Genomic DNA, 27234 nt, shown 5'->3' on the forward strand with positions numbered 1-27234 from the left:
ACTCCGACTGCCTCCTTTCAGAACGGGTACATTTCTTTTCCTCTTAGGTTTCTGTATTATTCCAATGTTCACTATGTCAGACCCTAAATCGTATTCCAGTTCTCTGATACACGAGGTTTTGAGCTTATTGCATCCGATTTTGTATACACATTTTGCAACGTTTTATTTTGTTGTTTAATCCTTCAGATTATTACGAAGCGTCTTGCGGGGCTTAGTTGGGCCTTCATTGCTCTTTCTATATCATTGCTGCGACATATCTTGAATTTTCACCAGACTTTTGTTCCAATTTTATAAGTATTTGAGCGAAAATGTTACCATTTTTTTCTTTATATGATTGATTTCTACCTAGTTAGTCAGAAAGGAACAAACTGAATTATCCAGGTTGAAATCAACAACGATTTTTCCAGACGACTTGCAACAGTACAAACGACATTTTTGACAACGCCGATATCATTTTTCGCGCCTGTGCCATTTTGAAACTAGTCACAGACATTAAGATTTATTTGATATGATTTCCTGTCAAATATCGGTGAGTGCAAACAGTTAACCCTCGATATAGTGACATTGTTTGATAAGTTATCTCACTTATATTTAAGTATTTCAATATCGTTTTTCTCCATTTTTCTTTATACATCTCCATTGTTATATGTCGCCCAATCCCTGTGTAATGACAACATGCCTAAAACAAATTGTCCAAAATGATGGCTATATCTGTTTAAGATTTAAGATAAATGCTCTGCTATATTTTTGACAGGAACGAAATTAAACCAAAAAGTGATACTGTGAATATCAATAATCTATGACGTAAAAGCGTAAATCAATAAATGGTTAGCAAAAGCTACGCTCCTTTCTGGTTTAGCCTTTTCATATTACAAAATAAGAATGTGTTTGACACAGGTAGCAGAGGAGTATGTTTCATTTAGAGATTATAACGGTTTTGTATCGTTTGGAAGGTTTTATACTGTTTTTTTCATAAAAACACTCAAATCGCTGATTGATTGTTACGGTAGAGGGATATTGCGCCCACGTGTGTGTGATTCGGTTTTCCGGGGTAGTGGTGCTGTGAAGGCCCGAAGTGTACCTGCCACAGACAACATCTGGTACGTATGCTTGTTGTTGACCGGACGTCTGCCCTATCCCTACACGCTCTCCTCTCCCCCACTACTACTGTACTGGGTTTGCGATGTGAGAGGATTATTAAGAGATGAATCGAAACAACTTCACTCTTCAACTTTTCATTTTATTCCCGGAACAGGAAGTCAAACAACAAAACATAGAAACAAGATACGGAGACGGAATACAATAATTCACAAAAACGGTTAATTCCAGATATTCTATTGATGGTTATAATATAATATATACCATGTATATAACACTACATAAATCAATTACAGACACTGAAATCTTCGTCTAAAACAACTGATGGGCCAACAAAAATGGTGATAGTTATTTCGGACTACTGTAATCTGTCATTGCATAGCTGCGGATCTAGCTTCATTCCCGTATCCCGGTTGAAACGGTACTGGTGGCGCAGAAAATGCATCAATAATAGTATGCCCTTCTTTCTCGCGTCCACAGAATTATATAACGTATCTTAAAAACTGCATGTGGTTTGCCATTGTTTTAAGAAGAAATAACGCAAACTAGCAATAGTCAGCATTTTAGTTTCGGTCAGGTACGTCTGGACCCCTCAGTCTACATGTACCCAAGATCTGTGTCTGTCGTTTTCTTTACATGTTCAACCGTTTCAACTGGTTGAACCGGATACGCGAAAGGGGTCTAGTAGACGGGTACTGCTTCGATCAGGCCTGCATCAAATGCATGGGAGGCGATCCATTATGGTCGCTCAAGTTGCTCATTAACAGTGATTTGTACAAACTTTTGACATCGGGATGGCCAACGACATATGTATATCATGGGTCACTTTCAGTGTTCACCATCAGATGAAGTCTTTGGCAATACGAATTACGTATACAATCTTCATGTATAGATTTGAAAAGTATTCCAATCATATTTGATCATATAGTCAGAGAAGATATTACAGAGAGAGAGAGAGAGGGAGAGAGAGAGAGAGAGAGAGGGGGGGGGGGGGGNGAGAAGAACCAGGTTCCCGCAGTAAATGTGCAGTTCGCAAATTATACGGAGCTATACTTCTAATTCTAATATACATTGGTAATAAGTAAGTCAGTAAGAAATTTAGGTGCCATGTTATTTACTATAGAATAAAACAAGGAAAGTTTCCGAGCATCTCTTCTTTTCGAAAGGGGTAACCATCCGGTTTCTTGATATAAGAAATCTTTTTTAGAGAATGTGGGCAGCCCTGTGACTATTCTTGCAGCTTCTAGATGGATTTTTTCTAGTAACAGGGCATTTGTTTCACCGCAGTTGTCCCATACTTCACATGCACATTCCAGTAGTGGTCGAACATAAGTAAGATATAGTTTTTCTAATGTATTTCTTTTTAAAATAAGTTTTAGTTTACGAAGGGTTGCTATATATTTGGTTACTTTACTGACAATATATTCAACATGAACATTCCATTTACAGTCGTTAGTAAGAATAACACCTAAGTGCTTATATTGGTTAGTTATTTGAATGAGGGTATTATTAAATGTAAATACAGGGATGAATGGAAGTTGCCGATTTGAGATGACTAGGGCCTCAGTTTTGGTAGGGTTGAAAGACATCAGCCATTCTTTGGACCAAACTTCAAGTTTTCTCAGATCAAATTTTGCATTGGATGAAATTGTGTTTAAGTCTTGGGACGAATAAGAAAAAGTGGTATTATCAGCAAAAAGTCTAGAGAGAGAGGAAAGATCACAGGAAATATCATTTATGTATATAAGGAAGAAAAGAGGACCAAGAACAGAACCTTGAGGAACACCAGCTTTTATGGCCTTAAAGGAAGAAAGAGAATCATTGATAAAAACCGCCTGTTGTCTGTTTGAAAGATAACTAGTTATCCACTGAAGAAGAGGGCCAGAAATGCCATAATTATTCAATTTATGTATTAGACCTCTGTGCCAGACGCGGTCAAAAGCTTTTGAAAAATCACAAAATATTGATAGAGAATGTTCGTAATTGTCTAAAGAGGTAACTATTGAATGATATAGCTCAATACGTTGATGTGTAGTGGAATGGTTAGGTAAAAATACTGACTGATATTTGTAAAAAAGGTAATTTTCAATGAAAAAGTTATATACATGTTTATAAACCAAACGCTCAAACAGTTTTCCTATACAGCTTATCAATGAAATCGGTCTGTAATTGGAGGTAATACTTGCATCATTCGCTTTATAGATAGGCATGACATTGGCGATTTCCAGTTATCAGGATATGTACAAGAAGACAGAGAATAATTAAAAATAATGGATAGCGGTACAGTAATCTCGCTAGATAATAATTTGAGCATTTTATGGCTAATACCGTCAGGACCTGATGCCTTATTTACATCTAGAATTTTTATAATATCTTCAACTTCACTGGGAATTATATTTATTTCTGATAAGATGGAGTCAGTCCTTCTCTCAAAAAAAGGCAATTCTTTGTCTGTATCAATTTCTGATAACGAACACACAGAACTAAACTAGTTATTTAATAGTTCACATTTTCTATCGTTGTCATAAATTATTTCATTTGTAGTACCGTCTAATAACGGGGATATTTCGGTGTTTTTTTTGGCTTTAAGAATATTTCGGAGAAGTTTCCAATAAATCTTAGGATTGTTGTTACTTTTATCAATTACTGTATTTATGCTTTCATAAAATATTTCTTTAGCTCTCCTAATCATATTATTTACTTTATTTCTCATGTATTTGTACTTATTTTTTGTTGCACTCACTGTTATTGTTAAACTTTTTTTTTTTAAGTCTATCTCTTTTCCTAATATTACTGTGTTCGTATCTACGTGCAGATTACATTTATCACAGAGATGTAACGCTGAAACTCGTTACAAACAACACCGCACAAGCTGAATGCTTGCGATAACAACACTACACGGACATCAACTCCAAAAACACACGAGGATGTCTTTCACTTCCTTTGATTTTCCACATTATAATGCGTTATACATTTCTCTAATCTCGATGATACAGATGCACATATTAGCAGAGCGTTAAGTCTCTGTGATAGTTGTAATCTGCACGTAGATACGATAATTAGAAAAGATATTTAAATAAATTAAAAACCTAAATCGAATTAGATTTCCTTCTTTCATTTTCGGAGAACAATGTTACCGATAGTTACTTGTATGTTTAACTGGTGACATTTATTTTTGGCCGAATGTTAAGCTTTGTATTTCTTTTGGAAAAATGTGTTAATGATGATGGTGGCAGACCTTGCACTAAATCATCTAAAGCTGTATATACCTGTTTGTGGCAATACAATCTTGGTACAAATAATACAACACAAACAGCACCACACATACAAACTAAATCCTGGTATTGTATTGTTTAATTGCTTTAAGCCTTGCGGCTCATAGGTATTGCCTTGGTAATAACTTGCAGATGTTTAATTAACATGTTGCTATATACTGGTCCTTATAGTAATACGAATTAGCATATCTGGGAATGTCAGTGTTACATACAAACATGATTAAATGATGTTTCCTGTCGCGTAGGTTTATAACACGCACGTGAAGTCAACATTGAATGACGTACGCAAATTAAGTGACTCTTTGATTAAATCGTACAACAACATAATGCGTTTTGATAGGTTATCGTAAACCTTTGAAATGTGTATTTGGTTTTACGCCGATGGAATGGCGTTAGTTTGAAAGCACCTGTTAAAGCCATTTTGCTGACAATTACCTCAATATCAACTCCTATTAATCAAAACCAATCGCCATTCCTGCATTGAAATAACGATAATTCGAAAACCATAATGACAGACTAGCACCGGTCCATCGTGAGACGGGACGCTCAGACAGAGATAGTTTTACCGCGCATTTCGTTTGTCGTCTGCCTGCAATTGAGAGAGTAAGGTCTGTGGGCTGGCTATTGATCAAACCCCATTGCTGCCTGTCGCAAATAACACACATGCTCAAGTATTCGCCATTACATTTATTTGAAATATATTTTCATGTCGAAAAGAATCCGTGATGATGTTTGATTGGTTGATAACAAACGGTGTATGACCACGCCCCTAACTCCGCCTCTTACCATTCCCCCTACTGGTTAATTAGCTAATCCACCCACAATAGTATGTCAGAATATAACGCCAGCACGGGAGATCCCCGACTATAGAACTTACTCCGGAACGTGAGTTTACGGACGGCGGCGCTAAACGGAAAATAGACAAAATTGACAATTGAATTTCATTACGAAAAAAGGAAATATTTGGAACAAAAATTTAAGAAACACCATGAATATAAAAGATGTTCCAACACTCTGCATCGTAGTAACGTGGACGATAGCACTTCTTTTACCTGTATACACAAACGGATTTCCTTACAATTATCCGGAAGACACGCCCGCTGCAGGTAAGCATGTTTTTGTGTGTATGTCATTTTTTAATGCAAACCAATCTGAACAAGGTGAATTCAATTTCCGTTTTAAAAATGCAAATCACTTTCTTTAAGCATTGACAAAATTTAATTACGGTCATTTGTTTATATTTGTGTGATTAACAAGTATCGGTTCTCTAAGCTATCCGCTTTTATGCCGGTATACTGTTTGCCTGTAGCCAAAGTAAAAAAGTAAAAGCACTAGTGATAACTTGGTTTTCAATTCACATTACGCAAATCACTTCAAGGGATTTTCACGCGAACAGGCGGATTTTGAGATGGTTTTCAATTTGTCCTAAATTCGCAGAAGTATGCGCCTCTTTTCATTCACCATCAAAGTACCAAACGTTGGTTTCTATCGCCGCTCATTTACTTAATACAACTTAAGAAATTACCTATCAAACAAAACGAGATCTCAAACAAAGTGACGTATAAAACACAATAACATGTAAAAAAGATAATGCGACTTCTAAGACAAAAAATAAATAAAACTAGAGAGCAAAAAGACATTTTATACAGAATGCCCTCAAAAAGCAAATACGACTTTGAAACCAAAACCAATTTCAAAAACAATACTACTTAAAAAAATCAACATAAGGAACATAATGCTCTAAAACAAGACGGCTTTTAAAACGAAACGACCTCTAAAATAAGGCGATATCTTAAAATAAACGACATAAGCGACCTTTATACCTAATACGACATCTCAAGCAAAACGATTACTAAATTATACTGTAAATACTTCTCAAGCATAACTACCCATCAAACGAAAAAACTGCTATTAAAGCAAAACAAATCCTCAAAACCAATGCTACAATGAAAGCAAAAAGACTTCTTAAACAAATCGATTTTCAAACGAAAACGCCCTTTAAAACAAAACGTCCATTAAAACAAAACGACCACTAAAACAAACGACCTCTAACACAAAGTGACCACTAAAACAAACGACCTCTTACAAAAAGCGACAACTCAAGCAAAACGGCATCTTAAAACCACTTCTGAAACAAAACGACCTCCCAAACGAACGTTAGGTCCTCTCAAGCAAAACCACCTTCTGAAAAGATATTTTTATTAGAAAAAGAACTATAAAAGAATTGTAAAGCAAAAACAAAAACATCTCTAACAAAATGCTCTCTGAAAACGACTGTTTAAACAAAGAAGTCCTCTCAAACAACACGACTTCTAAAACAAAACGTTGTGGGGGAAAATGACCTCTTAAACGAAACGTCCTCTGGATAACATGGGGTTGGACGTCTTTTCAACAGCCATGGTGATATATTTACATTTGCATGACATTGTCACTATATAGCCTCTTTGAAAGCTGTGTCGTTGATGGGACTTTAATTACCATGCATCACGAGACACAATTCTTAGCGTATTATATACAACACTGACCGGAACTACAATATCCAATATAAATAAACATGACGGCTGCTGAAATATCGCTGGGCATTGTGAGATTTGACAATGTCATTGTATATTTATGTGCAAAATAAAATAAAAAAACACTTTTATTACAACGAAAACAAGACCAAGGTCTGCAATATCGGTTGAAATCACCAATGCCGGCAATGGAAACAATTTTAACGCTCATGCAATTTATCAGAAATATCGTCTGTTACACTGCACAGATCAACAGGGGTTCGTTACAGATGTCTGAAATACACATATTATATAGACCTACTGACACATATGTTACAGACCTACTGATATGAGTCACAGCACACATAAACATTTCAGACATTTGTAACGAACCTGTGCTCCGTCGCAAGTTTCACGTGTCTCGCATCCACGGTTCCTCATTTTCTGACGACATGTCAAATAACGAGTCTTATAGAATCTACCGACTGTTGCCAGGTTCCCATACTCAATTGTATTGATACTGAATTGTGGAATAAATTTGAAGTGTTTGTTAAAATTTCAAAATTTCAAAGTACTACTTTGTTTGCCAATTAGCAAATATGAAATTGTGTGGACTGTCGATAAGGCGGGCATTTTTAATTTTAAATATAAATTATAAGTTAAAAAAGAACATAAGAGGCAGAGAAAACGTAAATATAAGTATTGAACTGTTTTTGTATGGTATTAATGATCTATTTGAATGACACAGCTTTGCAAGCAAACAACATAATGCGCGCTAGTTCAATGCTAAAATGGGGACAGGAACCAGCTATAAGCTGTACGGATATCGGTGTAGCTTGTCCTTACAATACAATCCTACGGGGACGGGGACAGCTAGAAGCTGTACGGATATCGGTGAAGCTTGTCAATACAATCCCACGGGGATCGGAACAGTCATAAGCTGTACGGATATCGGTGTAGCTTGTCCTTACAATACAATCCTACGGGGACAGGGACAGTTAGAAGCTGTACGGAGTTCAGTGTAGCTTGTCCTTACAATACAATCCTACGGGGACGGGGACAGCTAGAAGCTAAACGGATAACGGTGTATCTTGGCTCACAATACAATCCTACGGGGAAGGGAACAGCTAGAATCTGTACGGATTTCCGGGTATCTTGTCATTACAATATAATCCTACGGGGACGGGGATAGCTAGAAGCTAAACGGATAACGGTGTATCTTGTCCTCACAATACAATCCTTCGGGGATGGGGACAGCTAGAAGCTGTACGAAATTCAGTGTAGCTTGTCCTTACAATACAATCCTACGGGGACGGGGACCAGCTAGAAGCTGTACGGATATCGGTGTAGCTTGTCCTTACAATACAATCCTGGGTCAAATTTAAATTTAGCTAGTTAGTTTAAACATATTTTATTGTACAAATATACAAATGAATTGGACAACAAGTTATTACAACTTAATAAAGTCCTCTCCTCAATACATATGGTAAAAATAATGTATATGTTTTTTGGAAAAGAAAACGTGTAAACTGTGAAATTGATCCGCATTTGAATAAATTATAAATCATACACATTTCATGACATGCAGCCTGGTAGAGTAATTTCAAAATGAACAGAATCAATGTAACAAAGAAATCAGGCAAACTAATGAAATGCAATTTCACAAACACACATAACAACTTACACATAAATAAAAATAGCAAACATAATTATAACTACCCAACCCAATTGCTGGATTTGATGTAATGATGCACATGTCTAAAGACACTTATGTTATTTTCTACCGAAAGTTGATGAAACAATCAACATGCCAAGCATTCATATTTTGGAGCAGGATGTGTCTTTCGTTGTTAAAAAGTAAGCAATCACACAAAAAGTGAAAGGCATTTTCACAGGGATGGCCACAAAAATAAGCTGGACTATCAACAAGATTTACTCTATAAAGATCATATTTAAGTGGACTTCACTGATGTCTAAGTTTAGTGTGCAAAATGTTTCATTTACGTTCACAAAACACTTTACAAATATAAGTGTAAAACTGCCTTATGTTGTAATAAATTCGAACGTTTTTCTCTTGAATTTAATTCGATGCTGGTATTTCCGGTACATTAAAACAACGATATCAATCCTCCAAGCGCTGTTGATGCACTTACTTTAAAGCATTTTCGAATTTTAACAGTTTAACTCATTGATGAATTAGCACACGCACAAACAATGCTATAGGCAACAGTATACATTAAATTAAATTAGTGCAATTATAATTTAGCGCAATATTTAAAGCGCTAAAATAATAATACCGCTAAAATATGTACGTTTACAGTCGAGAAAAAATACTGAAATTAGTAGTGACACCAATAAGTTACGCGGTTCAATTACCGTAATTGTAAAGTGTCTTTATATACCGTGTAAAGTACTCGTAGAAACGCATGAAAATCTGTTCCATCAAAATATTAACTTGTCCCGTATACATATTTCACGCCAAAGATGACCGGACAATTCTTGACCGGATAAAGCTGACCCTAATGCCACATTATGGCCCGTGGGTAGGTGTAGTCTAGGGTCTGGGAAATAGACACGATGACATATGAATGTGTTGCTAACTAGGTATTATCCGTGTGAAATACACCACTTTCTCTTTACTAGGCGAGCAATTATCAGCCGGGAAATCGATCGGTTTGTATAATGCGTGTGATGATGACGTCACAATGGCTATATCTTCGGAAAATTGGCGGAGGTGGAAAAAAGGTTCATTGGCCTGAAAACCGTTTCTCTGACACATCCAACTGTTGAACCGGTGATAGGTCTTGTATTATATATCGGTTTTGGCGAGGGTCCTTTTCATCGTCAGACATGTGTCTTAGGGGGTATAAGGACGTAGAGGTATCATCGAAACCCCTAAATAATGGTGATAGCGTTACGACAATAACCGAGAAGAATGTATTACATGTCAGACATGCGCAATTATTAATCAGTTTAGTACAGTACAATATGTTAGATATGCATATAAGTCCCATAACCCATGTCTGACATGCACTGGTGTATGTACTTAATGAGGGACACTGGTGGTTCAGCATGTAATCGACAACCGTTGGCACTTCCGTAAACGAGAAAATACCTCGCTGGCTAATTTTTGTAAACAAAGATGGCTACCTCCATGTGAGAGCACGTGGAAATATAATATTTTGCGAAAGGTATTGATATTGTGTAAATTATCACCGTTTAAGAGTTTGAGATATACAGTAAAACTATTGACATTGTTTAGACGGCATTTGTAATCAGCTGACTGTTGATCATCATCACAAGTCGTCATGACTTTAAATTCTTCTTTAGATAGTAGCCTTATTATACATTCCTGAGAGTTTCATTTATTTTAAATCAAGTTTAAAACTGTGAATTTCCCATTTCGCAAATGACAAACACATTTCAGACTCCGCCATCATAACTATGGTTCACCGGCGACTTACTCATCTATCCTTACACCGAAAGACCTTTTTGGGACAAAATTTGTTTGCCTTCTACTTTCTCGATATTTTCTCTTTTACGGATTCCGATATGTTCAGCATGCTGAACGTGCGCAGACATAAACAGATAGTACTTTAAGCGAGAAATGCGTATACCCACGTACTAAATTGTATACATGCACAGAAACACTAGATTAGATTGCCCAGGTCGGATATGTGAAGACACCGTCGACATGCGCACAGTACTACATACTGTCCGTGGCGGATATGGTGCCGGTACAGGATGCCGAATTCGGACATGCGCACTATGTACAGTTTTACATTTGGACATGCGCATACACAAAGTACTTTAGTTTTTGACAAACAGAATAAAACAGATCTATGGGGCGTTGACATATTAGTGTATCAATGTATAGACTATCATAGATAAGAAACACCTGCACAAAGACGTTACAGGAAATCTACTTAGATTCGGTGGATTCATTACCTAGACTTCCTTATTCGGGGACAGCCATCTTGAATGGATTACAAGTCTTCACGAGATCAGGTGAAATCAAACGTAATTTTTCGGTCTCTTAAAATGCTTTGTGCACTGGTTGGCATTTTCATTACCAATTTACAGTTTTTGTTTGAATCTGTTGGTAGTTTATGCTGAAAGTGTCGATTATCTTGGCAAAGGAAAATACTTAAATTCCTTTTTATAAAGACCAGTGTCTATTGAAATATCTACACTCATAACATCTCGGCCACATAAAATTCCTTTCTCGCTTATACCCATTTAGAAATGACAATTTTACAACTTTTCGAGTAAATTACCTTCCTCAAAATGGCTATAAAGACAATCGATAACTGTTTCAGATGTTATCGATTTTGATATATACCAAGTATACCTCTTCGTTGTAATTATGGTAGATAGTTCGTATGTGTATGGCATGCAATCTTACGGAAATTGAGCAGAGGGATATTTACGTAAAGCGGTATTAACTGTAAAACATGAATCCATTGATCCCGAGGAGAATTCCCTAGGCTTTGAATGAAGCTGTTTAAATGGTTTGCGTATCTAATGCCGTACCATACCTACATTGATGGTAGTCAATACAGGTATGCAATCTTAATCAATACAGGTATGCAATCTTAATCAATACAGGTTTGTGATCGTAGCCAATACAGCTAAATGATTATAATTAATACAGGTATGTTATCGTAGTAAAATACAGGTAAATGATAATAATCAATACATGTTTGTTATCGTAGTCAATACAGGTAAGTGATAATAATCAATACAGGTTTGTGATCGTAGTCAATACAGGTAAGTGATATTAATCAATACAGGTTTGTGATCGTAGCCAATACAGGTAAAAGATAATAATCAATACATGCATGTTATCGTAGTCAATAATCGTAATCAATACAGGTAAAAGATAATAATCAATACATGCATGTTATTGTAGTCGATACAAACATTTGAAGCTAACAGTACTGTAAATTATTTTTTATCAACCGAAATACAAACATTCGTGTATATTTGTTTCACAATTTTTAGCATTAATATCAACAAATGTATATAGATAAGACATTTATCAACACAACTGTGATACAAGTGATTATAGCTCCATGTCGACAATATAATGATAAGTCACGCATGTAACTGTTGACAGGGGATATTTAAATGAGAAATGGTCATATTACAGGGTGATATAACTAGCGTGAATCATGTATGTTTGTAAAGCAAAGACAAAGTGATATAACTGCCAGCAAGTGTGATATTACTGTCGGTAAGGTGATATAACCGTCAGAAAGGGTGATATAACTGTCAGATAGCAGGTGATATAACTATCAAAAAGGTTTATATATCTCTCGGAAAGGATGATATAATTGTCAGATAGTAGGTAATATAACCGTCATATAGCAGGTGATACGACTGTCAAATAGCAGGTTATATAACTGTCAGATATCAGGTGATATAACTATCAAAAATGTTATATAACTATCAAAAAGGGTGATATAACCGTCAGATAGCAGGTGATATAACTATCAAAAAGGGTGATATAACTGTCAGATAACAGGTGATATAACTATCAAAAAGGGTGATATAACTTCCAGATAACAGGTGATATAACTATCAAAAAGGGTGATATAACTGTCAGATAACAGGTGATATAACTATCAAAAAGGGTGATATAACTGTCAGAAAGGGTGATATAACAATCAGATAGCATCTGATAAAACTATCAAAAAGGGTGATATAACTGTCAGAATGGGTGATATAGCCGTCAGATAACAGGTGATATAACTATCAAAAAGGGTGATATAACTTCCAGATAACAGGTGATATAACTATCAAAAAGGGTGATATAACTGTCAGAATGGATGATATAGCCGTCAGATAACAGGTGATATAACTATCAAAAATGGTGATATTACTGTCAGACAGTTTATATAACAGTTAAAGTCATTTCTCCCTCTGCTATATACCTCTGTTTCCTAAAATAAATAATGCATTAACCCCAATATCTGCCATTCCACCTCAACTTCCACCCTTTCCCTTCACTTTTAAAACCACTCTTTCCGTAAATATGTCATGTTAGACAACGTCGCCCTTCCCGCTTCCCTTTCGCATCTCCTCATTCAATACGGTACAAATTACAGCACTCTACTTTTCTCTCTCACTCGAGTGGCAAATCCCTTGGTGATTGTCGCCTCGCGGTGAGGAGGACGGGTGGATCAAGGGATTAATTGGAGAAGATGTTGCTTTCCTGTGGAGTGTGGCACGCGGCCTACGGGAGATTACACGAGATTAGCATGTGTTGTCACATCCTTATATTTGACCAATAGATGAGCATGCACGCACGCGTCCTGTGATGTACTTTATCGACTGTAGATTTATATCAACCGAGGTCACATTTGTATGATTGTACTTTCTATTTTCTACCATCAGTTCTCAGCTTAAGCTTTACTTGTCTATATCAGTTCCAAACAAACTTCAGTGTAAACGAGGTGACCTTTCCATGTGCCTTCATAAGACTGCTGAGTACTCTTGCTGGGTGGATTCAGCTTTATTTATTTTTTAAATGGGAGGGTCCAAGTTCTCACTATTATCATCATATCAAGATTAAAACTTAATTTTAAAACATGGATATAACATACAGTTACACAAAGGGATGGGAGAACAGGCTTAGATCTATTTTGATAAATTCTACATCGGTATCTGACATTCATTCCTAATCTATTGTACATAAAGTAATATGTATCAAACAGTGGTGCTGGAACAGAAGGGAAAGGTAAAGATATTTTACCGAAGATGTGTTACCAAATTTTATCATACTCTGTCGAGTGGAGCAAGGGATTTGGTTTGTTTGTGCTTTACGTCCATTAACAGCTATGGTCATTTAAGGACGAGCCATGTTTTGGTGGTGGAGGAAAACCGGAGCACTCGGAGAAAAAAACATCGACCTGCGAATGGGACATGACGGCTACTCCACGAGGGTCTCGAAACCGTGACCCGGTAGTGGAGAGCTATTGATCGTAGACAGTCAGACGTGTTAACCACTCGGCTACCGTGGCCCTCAAAACATTTTGTCTGAAATTGGGCTGCGATTTTGACTTTATCGTCAAGCATAGTCAGGGGAATCGTTTTTAGTATGAAATTTGTGCATTTTTTTAAATGAAGAGGGGTAAAGAATTTTTTTAATGTGCAGTATTAAGTGCTGAGCGGAACGAGGTAGATGATTTGTCCATGGATCCTGATGGGACACTATTTTTGCCAGCGAGCAGAGCAATGCTTAAATTGTTTAGTTGATGTTTGGTACTTAGTCGTCAATCCTTAATATCGAGACGATTGAATATTTATTTACAGTTTCGTTAAAAATGTTGATGTTTATGAACTCCCTCCCTACCTCATACACTCCCCACCCTCCAATCGTACCGAACATCGACCCTCCCAACTCTCCAATTCCTACCCCTCCCACCCCCACCCCTCCACAGATCTCACGCACGTATCTTACTCAAATGACCACACCCACCCCTCCACACATCTCACGCATGTATCTTACTCCAATGACCACACCCACCCCTCCACTCATCTCACGCACGTATATTACACCAATTCCCACCCCCACCCCTCCCCACATCTCACGCACTCATCTTACTCCAATCGCCACACCCACCCCTCCCCACATCTCACGCACGCATCTTACTCCAATGGGCACATCCACCCCTCCACCCATCTCACCCACGTATCTTACTCCCATGGCCACACCCACCCCTCCACACATCTCAGGCACGTATCTTACTCCAATTGCCACACTCACCCCTCCACACATCTCACGCACGTATCTTACTCCAATGGCCACATCCACCCCTCCACACATCTCACGCACGAATCTTACTCCAATGGCCACACCCACCCCTCCACTCATCTCACGCACGTATCTTACTCCAATGGTCACATCCACCCCTCCACACATCTCACGCACGTATATTACACCAATTGCCACACCCACCCCTCCACACATCTCACGCACGTATATTACTCCAATGGCCACACCCACCCCTCCACACATTTCACGCACGTATCTTACTCCAATGGCCACAACCAACCCTCCACACATCTCACGCATGTATCTTACTCCAATAGCCACACCCACTCCTCCACACATCTCACGCACGTATCTTACTCCAAATGCCACACCCACCCCTCCACACATCTCACGCACTCATCTTACTCCAATGGCCACACCCACCCCTCCACACATCTCAGGCACGTATCTTACTCCAATTGCCACACTCACCCCTCCACACATCTCACGCACGTATCTTACTCCTATGGCCACACCCACCCCTCCACACATCTCAGGCACGTATCTTACTCCTATGGCCACACCCACCCCTCCACACATCTCAGGCACGTATCTTACTCCAATTGCCACACTCACCCTTCCACACATCTCACGCACGTATCTTACTCCAATGGCCACACCCACCCCTCCACTCATCTCACGCACGTATCTTACTCCAATGGTCACACCCACCCCTTCACACATCTCACGCATGTATCTTACTCCAATGGCCCCACCCAACCCTCCACACATCTCACGCACGTATATTACTCCAATGGCCACACCCACCCCTCCACACATCTCACCCACGTATCTTACTCCTATGGCCACCCCCACCCCTCCACACATCTCAGGCACGTATCTTACTCCAATTGCCACATTCACCCCTCCACACATCTCACGCACGTATCTTACTCCAATGGTCACACCCACCCCTTCACACATCTCACGCATGTATCTTACTCCAATGGCCACACCCACCCCTCATCGCATCTCACGCACGTATCTTACTCCAATGGTCACACCCACCCCTTCACACATCTCACGCATGTATCTTACTCCAATGGCCACACCCACCCCTCATCACATCTCACGCACGTATCTTACTCCAATGGCCACACCCACCCCTCCCCACATCTCACGCACGTATCTTACTCCAATGGCCACACCCACTCCTCCACACATCTCACCCACGTATCTTACTCCAATGGCCACACCCACCCCTCCACACATCTCACGCATGTATCTTACTCCAATAGCCACACCCACTCCTCCACACATCTCACGCACGTATCCTATTACAAAGGTTTGGTTCCATTTACATACCTCCTTACCACTTCCCTTACCTCGATGTGTAGGAGTTCCCCAACCCTATGACTGCCCCTCTCTAACGCTATCACTTTCCAAGCTTTCGGCCCTCATCCCAATCTATTCGACCCCACCCCCCTAATTCCCCGAATACTCATTCTATCTTTCTTCATCATCCATCCTTCCACCTCTTCCATGTCTCTTCCTTACATCAGCTCTGCCAATATCCGTATCATACATAACCTTCCGCTAACTAATCCAGGGATATTCTTATACATAAATCATCTAAAACAGAACTCTGAAACTAGTTTACAATTTTAATTCTCCCAGGAAACACGAAACATTTGTTCAATCAATTTTCATGAATATATTGACTTAATTCTTTGGAAATTCATCTAAAAAAATGTGATGGTCGATGGAGACCAAACTATCATTAAACCTGGTACCAAACATCAGCACGTGTAGCGGTTCTTAATAGGCGATTTGAATTCATAGTCTGCCCGTGACGCCCTAGCCGGATATTGAATTCCTCACTTCCTACATCAACTTCTCGTACAAGTGTAAGAGACACCTACCGGCCTTTTAATCATCATCTCTAACTTAGATAATTATCTTTTAATTTCAATAATAATGATAATTATAATAATACAGTTCTATCCCGGTCTAGTTACGCAATGATTACATGTATATATCAATCACTGTCAGCCAACCGTGACGAATATGATACAATTCAGTTACATTGTGTAGAAATCGAGGAAAGGACGGACGAACTATTGTCTTACTTAAACGTGTGAAGCAGGGCCCGTATTCATGAAACCGTTCTCATGCTCAAACCAGGATTTTGTGCTCATGACCAATTCTTGTACACAGGGTAAATTAAGAAAAAATAATATTTTTTCAATAAGTTGGATGAAAATTGGAGAAACTTAAGCAGAAAGCTGTTTTCAATGTTTAAACTTGAATCTTTGACAGTGTTACATGATGAAAGCGAATTACGAGAAAGTTGATTTGAGCATAGAATTCATGCTTGGGGTTGAGAACGGTTTTAGGAATAAGGGTCTTGTCCTCTTGCTGAAGGTATTAACAAATAAACCGCACTCTTGCAGTTGTGGGGATCATGGATGTTCTGTTTAAGGTACATTGTATATGGAAAGAAACCCCAGTATTGTGGACTGGTTTACTGTTTGACGTATGGACAGATAAAAAATAATCAATCTTGTTAGAAGAAATGATTATTTAGTACTGCAGGTTGACGTTACTGATAAACAAAGACGAAGCTGAGGAATGAATTACTTATTGGAAACAAATGAGGTCTTTAACCTTTAAGGCAAAATGACAACAAAACAAAAAAAATATGTAAGGACTAGTTTTATTTTCTCGGACATATGTTCATTGCAAGGCAAAAATACCAAGTAGATGAAAAACAATAGCTAAATCCATTTGGCAGTGTATTGTTTTAATAAACACCAAGCAGACAAATAGAACTGAAAGTTTTAAGAAGGTGTTAATCTTGTAATACAGCACGTGTCGGCAGTCTCGATTCTGACTTTGATCCTCGCAGCGTGCTCCTGATCCGAACATGATTATCACAAATGTTTCTCCATATCAGAACTGTTCGTAGTTTTATGTAAATACAAGGTAAGGCCTCCTCTGTGAGAAAGAACAGAAGATATTAAGTAACTCAATTAAAGAGACCAGAATTCTTTTGTTCTTCAATCACGTTAATACAAAGCGCCCCGGGAGCCCGTGGTTAAATATCACAACACCTCTGCGTGTAGCCGCGACACATTTCTGCAACACAGCGGCCGTATCATCTCCATCTACTGTGCTGCCGAAAATGTGGGCGAACTGGCTTGCATCAAAGTGTTTATTAGCTGTTAAACCTTGGAATACGTCCGGAATATAGTGTGGACATTCCGAGGTCTTCAATTATTTATGATGGTCCACTTCGTAGGACGCCTTCCGGTATAAGTGATGAACTAAAGATTATACAGTAAACGTTAAATCTGATTAACGTGCCATCTGTATAAATCTTAAGGAAAGACATTATCCTATAAAGCGTGTAGCTACATCTATAAAGCCAGTGCAGTTCAAAACGCAGGAATAGGTGAAATATGCCGTTTATTCCTTAGATTTACATTTTTAGATAGATTCCGCATATAAATAATTCAGTCTCTAATCAGAAATCGTATGCTTCGATCCGTACCGTAAAAAATAGATCAGGTCCAGACTGACACCGATCGCGACATAGGATCACCAATGTCAAACTTATGACGTCACAATGTAGATTGCCGGAAGGTGAATTTAATTGCATTTCTTAAGCTTTAATTAACCTGCTTTCAGTTTGTTATTACTATGTAATATAGTGTAGTGAAAGTGCTGGTAGGTGTGTACATTGTATCGACATATAGTCTTAAGCTAAAGGTCATGTATGTGACACGGAAATATATTTACACCATCATTGCAATGGCTCTAAAGTTTCTTTTGCGTTTTGAACCACTATATTAACATTTGCGCTGCAATATTAATTTGTTAACCAAGTAAATTTCTTTCTGATCATCAGACTATGAACCTAAACGCGTAGTGATGTGATGAAACAAGTTACGGAAGCCACGTTTGACTCTCGTTTGGAATTTTAGGGCGAGAAGTTGTCTATTTCACCATGAAGCTATATCACTAATATTTATTTCTATTGCTATTAACGTGCTTTAAAAATTATTAGGAGGAACTGAAATGATCAGTTTAAAACACGTAATGAATCTTTTCTTCGTCATGCCACAACTCAGAGCCGTATCACTGGTCTCCATGTCCGTATCAGTGTCATCTGGCTCAAAAACACAACTAGAGAAACGTTTGCCTTCCTAGAACTCACAATGAGTTGACCAGCGTTAGCATGGCTTCTCTTCGCTCCTTTGCCAATTCATCATTAAGGATGTTTCAATACTAACAAATAACTGGAGGAAGACATGCTTTCCGCGGCGAGTTAATTGCCCAATTTTCAAACTTAACATGCCTCCGCGTTGAGACGTCACAATATTATACAAACTGAGTCAATAATAAAAATGTTGAAAACAAATATTGTGTTTTCAATGTTATTTTTTTTTATTGTAACAACACAAAATATGACATAAAGTTAATATGATAAAAAGATGTTTTACGGTTGTTATTTACCCGGACTGTCACAGGAAGATGCATGTGCTTGTGGTTGTTTCTCTAGTTGAACATTCCATTTTTGATGCCGTTATTATTTTTAAGGACAGGAGAAGTAAAAATGCAAATACCAATGTAAAAGTTTAAAACTGCTTCCATAACTCGGTTCATGTCGTATTGGGCATTCATATTGCCTATGAATCGCATCTGAAAGCAGTTCAATACTGTAATGCTTGCCATCGTATGGCATTGCCACTATATAACACTACTAAATTAAGATGGAATTCATATCAGCTATGAATGCAACGAACCGATTGTCGACGTCATCATTATTATGACTTCAAATTGTAAAGGCAATTCGATGCAAATGTAAATATATTTCCACGCCACACATATGACGTAAGTCTACATATAGATATAAACCAGTCATTTGATTACACTCTCAAGTCCAGTCTAGTTAGTGCCTCTGATCGCTAACACACCTTATATGGTCAATTTGAATGAAATGGGGGGAAATGTCTCAAACGTTCTTTCCGAGCTAGTCAAATTGTTTTTACACCATAAGATCGTGAAGATTTTATAACAAAAGAATTGATATGGGTTCCAAGATGGTATTTCCTTTAAAGTGAGTGATGCTAAGGTATAGCACCTAAGTTCGCCCCTAATAGCAAGGAATTTAGAAAAGACCTTTGAGGCAAGTCATGTGAGCCTCAATTGAGGATAACAATCAAACTAAGAAAGATCTACTGGGCGCATTACAACACTTGAACTCCTGATATTTCGTGATATTCGTGATATTTCCGTTCTGTGATTTCTTTCCGTTTTACGAAAACACTATTCGTCGCATTTCCGTACATTTCCGTACGATTATTGCGGTAAATGATCTATAAACACAATTTAGGAACAACTATTGAGGTAAATGATCTATACACAGTATTTCGGTACCCCTATCGAGGTAAACGATCTAAAAACAGTATTTCGGTACAACTATTGAGGTAAATGATCTGTGAACAGTATTTCGGTACAACTATTGAGGTAAATGATCTGTGAACAGTATTTCGGTACAACTATTGAGGTAAATGACCTATAAACAATATTTCGGTACAACTATTGAGGTAAATGATCTATAAACAATATTTCGGTACAACTATTGAGGTAAATGATCTAAAAACAGTATTTCGGTACAACTATTGATGTAAATGATCTAAAAACAGTATTTCGGTACAACTATTGAGGTAAACGATCTATACAAAGTATTTCGGTACAACTATTGAGGTAAAGGATCTATACACAGTATTTCGGTACAACTATTGAGGTAAAGGATCTGTGAACAGTATTTCGGTACAACTATTGAGGTAAACGATCTATAAACAGTATTTCGGTACAACTATTGAAGTAAATGATCTATAAACAGTATTTCGGTACAACTATTGAAGTAAATGATCTATAAACAGTATTTCGGTACAACTATTGAGATAAATGATCTATACAAAGTATTTCGGTACAACTATTGAGGTAAATGATCTATACACAGTATTTCGGTACAACTATTGAGGTAAAGGATCTGTAAACAGTATTTCGGTACAACTATTGAGGTAAACGATCTATACAAAGTATTTCGGTACAACTATTGAGGTAAACGATCTATAAACAGTATTTCGGAACCACTATCGAGGTAAACGATCTATAAACAGTATTTCGGAACCACTATCGAGGTAAACGATCTATAAACAATATTTCGGTACAACTATTGAAGTAAATGATCTATAAACAGTACTTCGGTACAACTATTGAGATAAATGATCTATACAAAGTATTTCGGTACAACTATTGAGGTAAAGGATCTGTAAACAGTATCGAGGTATCGAGGTAAACGATCTATAGACACTATTTCTGTACAACTATTAATTTCGACGATCTCTACACAGTAGATCTTTACGTTTTTGTTCCAGATACCTTTTATCAGCGGGGTCGTTTTTTAAAGGAACGTCATTAATTGTCAATAGTAAGTTTAATATCTTTTTTCCGCAAAAAATAAAATAAAAAGAATTTCACTGGAATAACGGCATCTTAATATATATTTAACGTTTTCACAATTAACGTTACAGAAGAATTACTTTCTATCAGAAAGGATACGTGCAGTTTAGTTTTAAGAATATTTTTATTTCGCGTATTTATATATTTAAGCTGATACAGCCTTCACAAATATTAAGTGTAATACAGTTGTTCAATAGTTTTACTCGACCTTTACGTGATCAGCTTTTCGTAGTAAAGGATGGAACGCTCTGGTAATATAGTAGCACGTATCACCAGGACTCAAAGATGACATTTTTATGGCCTTCATCATCCTCGGCCGATCGTGTCCTTTGTAGTCTACAAAACAATAACGGGTTTATGGCTTACCATTGACGCTGTAACGGTGTCTCCCGACCACGGAGCCGCCGCTATTGCTAAGTGGGCAAGCAACCCCTATCGACTTTCAAATGGTTGTAGCATGCAGGTTAATTGTGTGTCGACATGGGGAAACAGAATTTATTTGATAAGACTCGGGTTTCTCGCGTTCATTGTTTCGTGACTTGAAAACCTCAATAGAAATTAGATGAGCGGAACTGTTGACGTCCAAAATGGACGATTTTGCTTAATATCGAATAATAAGGATAAACACTTTTGGACATGTGCACAGTGTCCAGAATATTTACCAATGTGTGTCGTGTTACGCGTATGCCAGTCCCGGGCGACCACACACAATAATGTATCACTACTCTGATTCATTTACGCAATTGACATCGCTCACAACATTACATATGCATATATTATCCGCGGGCAATCATCCTGAACCCGAGGACATGTATTTTGTTGTAAGTAATATTAATAATTATGAAAATATCACATATTTCTGTATTATTTGACTGCTTCTGTCTGACAATGAAGAATGATAGTTTGTTTATAGTATCTTAGTACCCTATCTAACAAAACAGGAATTATTCATTCATTCAAATGGCTACAGACATATACATAGTACACGTACATTTATCATATACTTGTCATGTGCTGTTTTGCATATATGTGATACTGTTAGTTATTCATATATCATATCCCGGACCAACCCATATCCGCCCGGTACGCTCCATATCTATCCGGCACGCCCAGTTTTTCGTTTTACTTCCGGTTCACCACATTTAAGAAAAATCACGCCACAATCGCGCTCGATTTGTGTTAAAGATACTAATTTTGATGTAACAACAGTAGTAAATAATGAAAAGGTTATGGTATGATTATTTCCATATCCTGCCCCGTCACCCCTCGACCCATATCCGCCCTGAGGGTTGATATGGGGTATGATGGTCATATGATAACTACCCAATTAGGACAGTGTTGGGGCACCATTACTCAAGCACATCTTGCCAAGTGATCCCCTTTTGTACCAGCTTAATTTGTGGACGCCAATAATACACAATTTTACATGAAACTCGAAAATAACCAACCGTTGTACTAAAAAAGCAATAACTCTAGATGATATTTTGTATAAGTTTATTAAGGTTTTGTTGGTTAGGGGTTTAACCTCCTCACAACAGCTGAGACCATATCAAGGATATCTTACGGACGGTGCGATATTCACAGGTGATCATAATACCAATTCCATATCCTGTCCCGTATAAACCCGAGGCACTCATATCAGCCAGAGGGTTCATATGGGTCGAGGGTTGTTACGGGGAAGGAGATCCTTTTTTTATCATATGTTATACCTTTTTATCATTTACTACCCTTCAAAAATATCTTCGTAAAATATCAGAATTATTAGCAATAAAACAAATCGAGTGTCGATTTGTTTTCTTAAATCTGTTGAACCGGAAGTTAAACGGATATCGCGTCGCGCGGATATGGCACGTAGACTGAGGATATAGATTGATCCCGGATATGACCTTTACAGAGCTACCAGTATCGCACATGTAAAACAACCCATGTAAAGCACAAGTATATGATAATGGATTCTATTAGTTCGATGTAACATGCTTCTTTCACACTGTGACAACTATCTATAGTGATACTAGTATCTGTCACAGTGTGAAGCTTTCACTTTTATTCTTGACCAATCAAAACGGTACTTCCTATTCACTGCATTCAAAGCCAGTGATCTTCAGCAGCAGAAGAAGCGAGAGTAAACCAGAATAAGGAGTTGTTTTGTTACATCATTGATACATACGCTACAGTACTTACTAAACAAAACAATTGAAGACAACTTGACATGATAACAACAGCAAACTGAAGAATTGCGTCAGCACTCGTAAAAAAATATAGGTAGCCTACCATATTCATTAAATAGATTTGTTATTCAGTGTTATTCAAAGGGAAGCCATTGGGTATTCTCTTTTTACTTTGAAGAACTATATACATTATGATGAAATTTTCTAAATAGTCACATTCCTTTTGAAACATCCCATATGCTTTGATATACTGTAAATCTTATTAGGAGTGGTCAATAGAAGTTGATATAACTTGTTTTATACTTGTTGTGAAAGAAATAAAGTTTACGTTTTATTTATACTGGATTAATGTTTACCGGATTAATGTATCCGGATTAATGTTTACCGGATTAATGTTTCTAAAGAGTGTTTCAGTTTTAGTCTTCATCAATTTCTGCTGGCAGCAAGGGTACCTTAGATTGCGAGACATATCGTCTCATCTCCGGAACCAATTCACATTAACTGTATAGACATTTTGCGTGTCTCCTTTTGTTTTCTGCATAAGTTTTTCACAATATGTCATTGTTGATGACGATTGCCTCAAAATTGGCCGTATCTTACGTTGGGTTGTACTCCGGGTTCGCCATCATCTGATAATGTTTTATCCAGCCTACGGTTATTTCTTTGGACCATCAGCCTCTATTTCTAAGAACTTTGAAGGTTAATACGTTTGTGGAATGTTATTGTAGTTTTTTTCTGAGTGCATGTTTACTTCGTGTTTTTTGCTTGATATATGAGGACCGTTGGCGTTTGGTTCGATCTCTGGTATTATTGAATGGTAAGGATTCGGCTCCCGATCGACAGCGGGACCCTTGGATTTCGGAGATAGTTTCCACGATGAGTCTTTAGCACTATTTTCTTTTAAATGTGTATAATCCCCAAATATAGCTACAGTCTAACACAAAATGTATATATGCCTGACGATAGGAAACTTAATACTAGAGGAACTGGACCAAGACATTAATTCAGTTCTCTGAAATATGATATTTTTCGTGTGAATTTAGTTTAAAAATCCAACTGTTCTGATTGTTGCAACCATTGTGAGAATGCATGTCACGTTTTAGTGCCAGTTTGAAATTGTTTATAATACCACTTGTTATTAAATTGTTATTAGGAGATGATTTCATAAGTTTTTATACTTAGTGGACAATAAGATACGTCTAAATAAAAACCCTTACATTTACTTTGTACATTAACCATTTAATATTGCTTGCAACTGCAGCTGTTTTAGATTTCTTGTAACCTTTTTGCTTCCTCTTTTTCTCTCGCTGTCACTAGACAGTTTGTTTATTAGAAGGGAGACGTTATCATAGCGATTCTCCGTCCCCTAGCTGATGGTCAAACACAACTTTCAAGGGTGCTACATGTAAGTGTAAGCTCAGGCGGGAAGGTCTCATGTCATTGCTTGCTATGCTCATAAGTGTCGTGTCTGATGTGTCTTTTCTTCCGAGTATGTTACGCTTCGTGCCGAGAGGCATTCCGATTGGGAATGTCTGCAGGCGTATAAATGTGGGGGAGGAATACAAGCGTGGGAATGGAGTTGGATTAATTCTGCTTGACGACATGGTGCAATGTCAGGTTTCTGTTGGCACGATGGATATTTATAATTGATAATGTGTAGCACTGAACTAAGATGACTGTACAACAGATGGACAATACGAAGGGAGGAATATGTAGGCGTGGTGGTGGGTGAACAAAGTCGGTTATATTTTTTATGGTCTCAGCTTTGTCGCAAGATTTGTCATAGAGGTCAACTGCAGCAATACCAGATGTTTGACGCTTTCTGTATTGATCATGTGACTGCGAAGGATGTAGACGTCAAGGTCTTGGAGACGTTTGCAGCAAGTGTTGTGTGTTTAACTAAGAAAAAAAGAGTTCCATTGCTTTGGGATCATTGGCTTATTCTGATCAGTATTGTCGCCATCTTTAAAATATCACCAAGAAGAAGAGTCATAACATACTTAGATAAAACGATACATATCCATTTACAAAGTTATTTTTGTCAAGCTTGGGATGGAATGTGATTTAGAAATAGTTACAATGTTATCTGTATTGGATATAAGTTCATTAGCATTTAACATTACCAGAGTTCGTGAACATAAAATTGTCATATTTATGTCAAAATCATAAAGTTTACTAAGTGATCATGAATAGGGAATAAACAATGTTATTTGGGAAAGGTGGTGGGCAAGGGCATAACAAATATTCTATATAGCATAAATAACAATTATACATTTAGATCGGGTATGCACATTAAAATCTTCTAAACACTTCTGAACATCTCGTCACAATGTCCCCCGCTATATAGACATCATAGGCCTATACAAAATTGCATATTTTTTAAATGTTTTTTTAATTTTATTTAAGAGTTGTTTAAAAGAAATGACGTACTTCCGCTGTACGCAGTACATTGTTGTCTTGCTTACACGTAACATCTTTAGTGGAGGCATTGGGTCTGTTCACACCTCGTTATCTCAATTCTCATGTCCCATGTGTAACTATTGGATACAAACAAAATTGTAGATAGGAAGTCCAAGGTGTTGAGAGATTATAATTCTTCCTATCGGTAGAGGGCTCTCTACTTGTCGTTTCCTTCACTCAATTAAAACCCCAACAGTCCAGAGCTAATTGACTTTCCTCGTTTTCTCTTACCGAATCTATTGTATCGATACAATAATGCAAGTTATATCACAGCCTATCAGATAAGGATAAACAAACACTTTGTCCTTTTATATATCAGCCAATCAGATGACTCGTTGTATTGAGGTTTGACACGTACAAACTCGGCCGTGTTGTCTCTGACTCTTTTACATGATGAAGGTTGTCTTCTGATCTCATCAATGATTCATAAGAAACAAGTGTAGTGTTTTAAAACCGAGATAATATTGTGTGTTAACTGAAATATCGTTGTTTCCTAAAATGTCGATCGTGTGAGGAACGTTTTGAAATTGAGATGATATATGTGTGTACGTACTTAAATCCGTATGTGAGGATTCTTTTTAAAATTGAGATAAAGTTATTTGTGTTTACTGTATAGTGATACGTATGGGAAAGTCGTGTTGATATATGAATATCAGTTCTGATGGCATAAACAAACTACATGTGAGGGTTTAGTGGTTCAACTCTCGCCCAGATTTCAACTTAAAGAGAAAAGGCACCGAAAAAAATCGAAATAAGCAGGGTCACTAGAAAGCAGTACTCACAATTATGTCGAATAATAACAAGCTTAACATATACGTCAATATATATAGGGAAACACGATTTTTAGATACCATACATACAAAATCGTCCTGACATTTTATACGTAGGTATAATTTAAACATCAATATATAATTCAATACTTAAGTATACTACCGTAGATACCCGAATACTTACAAAATAGGTGTGATGTCCCAAAAATATTCGAAACGACGTCATGATCATGGGTTTTATTTTTGTTCTTACAGATACTGACATCACATATCAACCTTCCAAGAGAAATGGAGACGGGTTATCGTCCCTTTGTCCCGGAGGTGTTAACAAACTCCGATGTATACATTCCTACCTAAGCCTCTACGCCAGAATCCAGAACGGACTCACAGATCCAGTTTCTGTCAGAAACATCGGCAAACGAAATATGCCATACGACAAAAAGGGAGTACTCATGTGCCCTGCCGGCATGGATAAATTTCAATGTTATGATAACGCTATCGAGTACTACATCCGGGTAATGAAGACGATGTCATCCTAATAAACAGTGATGACGTCAAAACGTGACGCATATGCAGAATGTGATGATGAGGACTTTGTTGTATTTTTCGTTCAAATTTATTTGGAAGTTGTTTAGGCAGGTGAAAATGGGTGTATTAATAAAGTATTTTTGAGATTAA

At 37.5% G+C, this 27234-nt stretch overlaps 1 protein-coding gene across 1 annotated transcript; it reads left to right on the forward strand.

The window, feature by feature from the left end:
- The first annotated feature begins 5211 nt into the window (after positions 1-5211).
- LOC110448393 lies at positions 5212-27234 on the forward strand. The gene is made up of 2 exons (XM_021494609.1): positions 5212-5479; positions 26812-27234. The coding sequence occupies exons 1-2, from the start codon at positions 5362-5364 to the stop codon at positions 27093-27095; spliced, it is 402 nt and encodes a 133-aa protein (XP_021350284.1). The 5' UTR covers positions 5212-5361; the 3' UTR covers positions 27096-27234.

Source organism: Mizuhopecten yessoensis, unplaced genomic scaffold (genome assembly GCF_002113885.1).
Source record: "Mizuhopecten yessoensis strain PY_sf001 unplaced genomic scaffold, ASM211388v2 scaffold4033, whole genome shotgun sequence".
Lineage (NCBI taxonomy): Eukaryota > Metazoa > Mollusca > Bivalvia > Pectinida > Pectinidae > Mizuhopecten > Mizuhopecten yessoensis.

What these genes read in the sequence shown, in the direction of transcription:
- LOC110448393 (XM_021494609.1), top strand. Translation starts at nt 5,362, where the DNA reads ATGAATATAAAAGATGTTCCAACACTCTGCATCGTAGTAACGTGGACG. An exon ending in GGAAGACACGCCCGCTGCAG is followed by an intron (nt 5,480 to 26,811) that starts GTAAGCATGTTT and finishes TTGTTCTTACAG; the next exon opens with ATACTGACATCACATATCAA.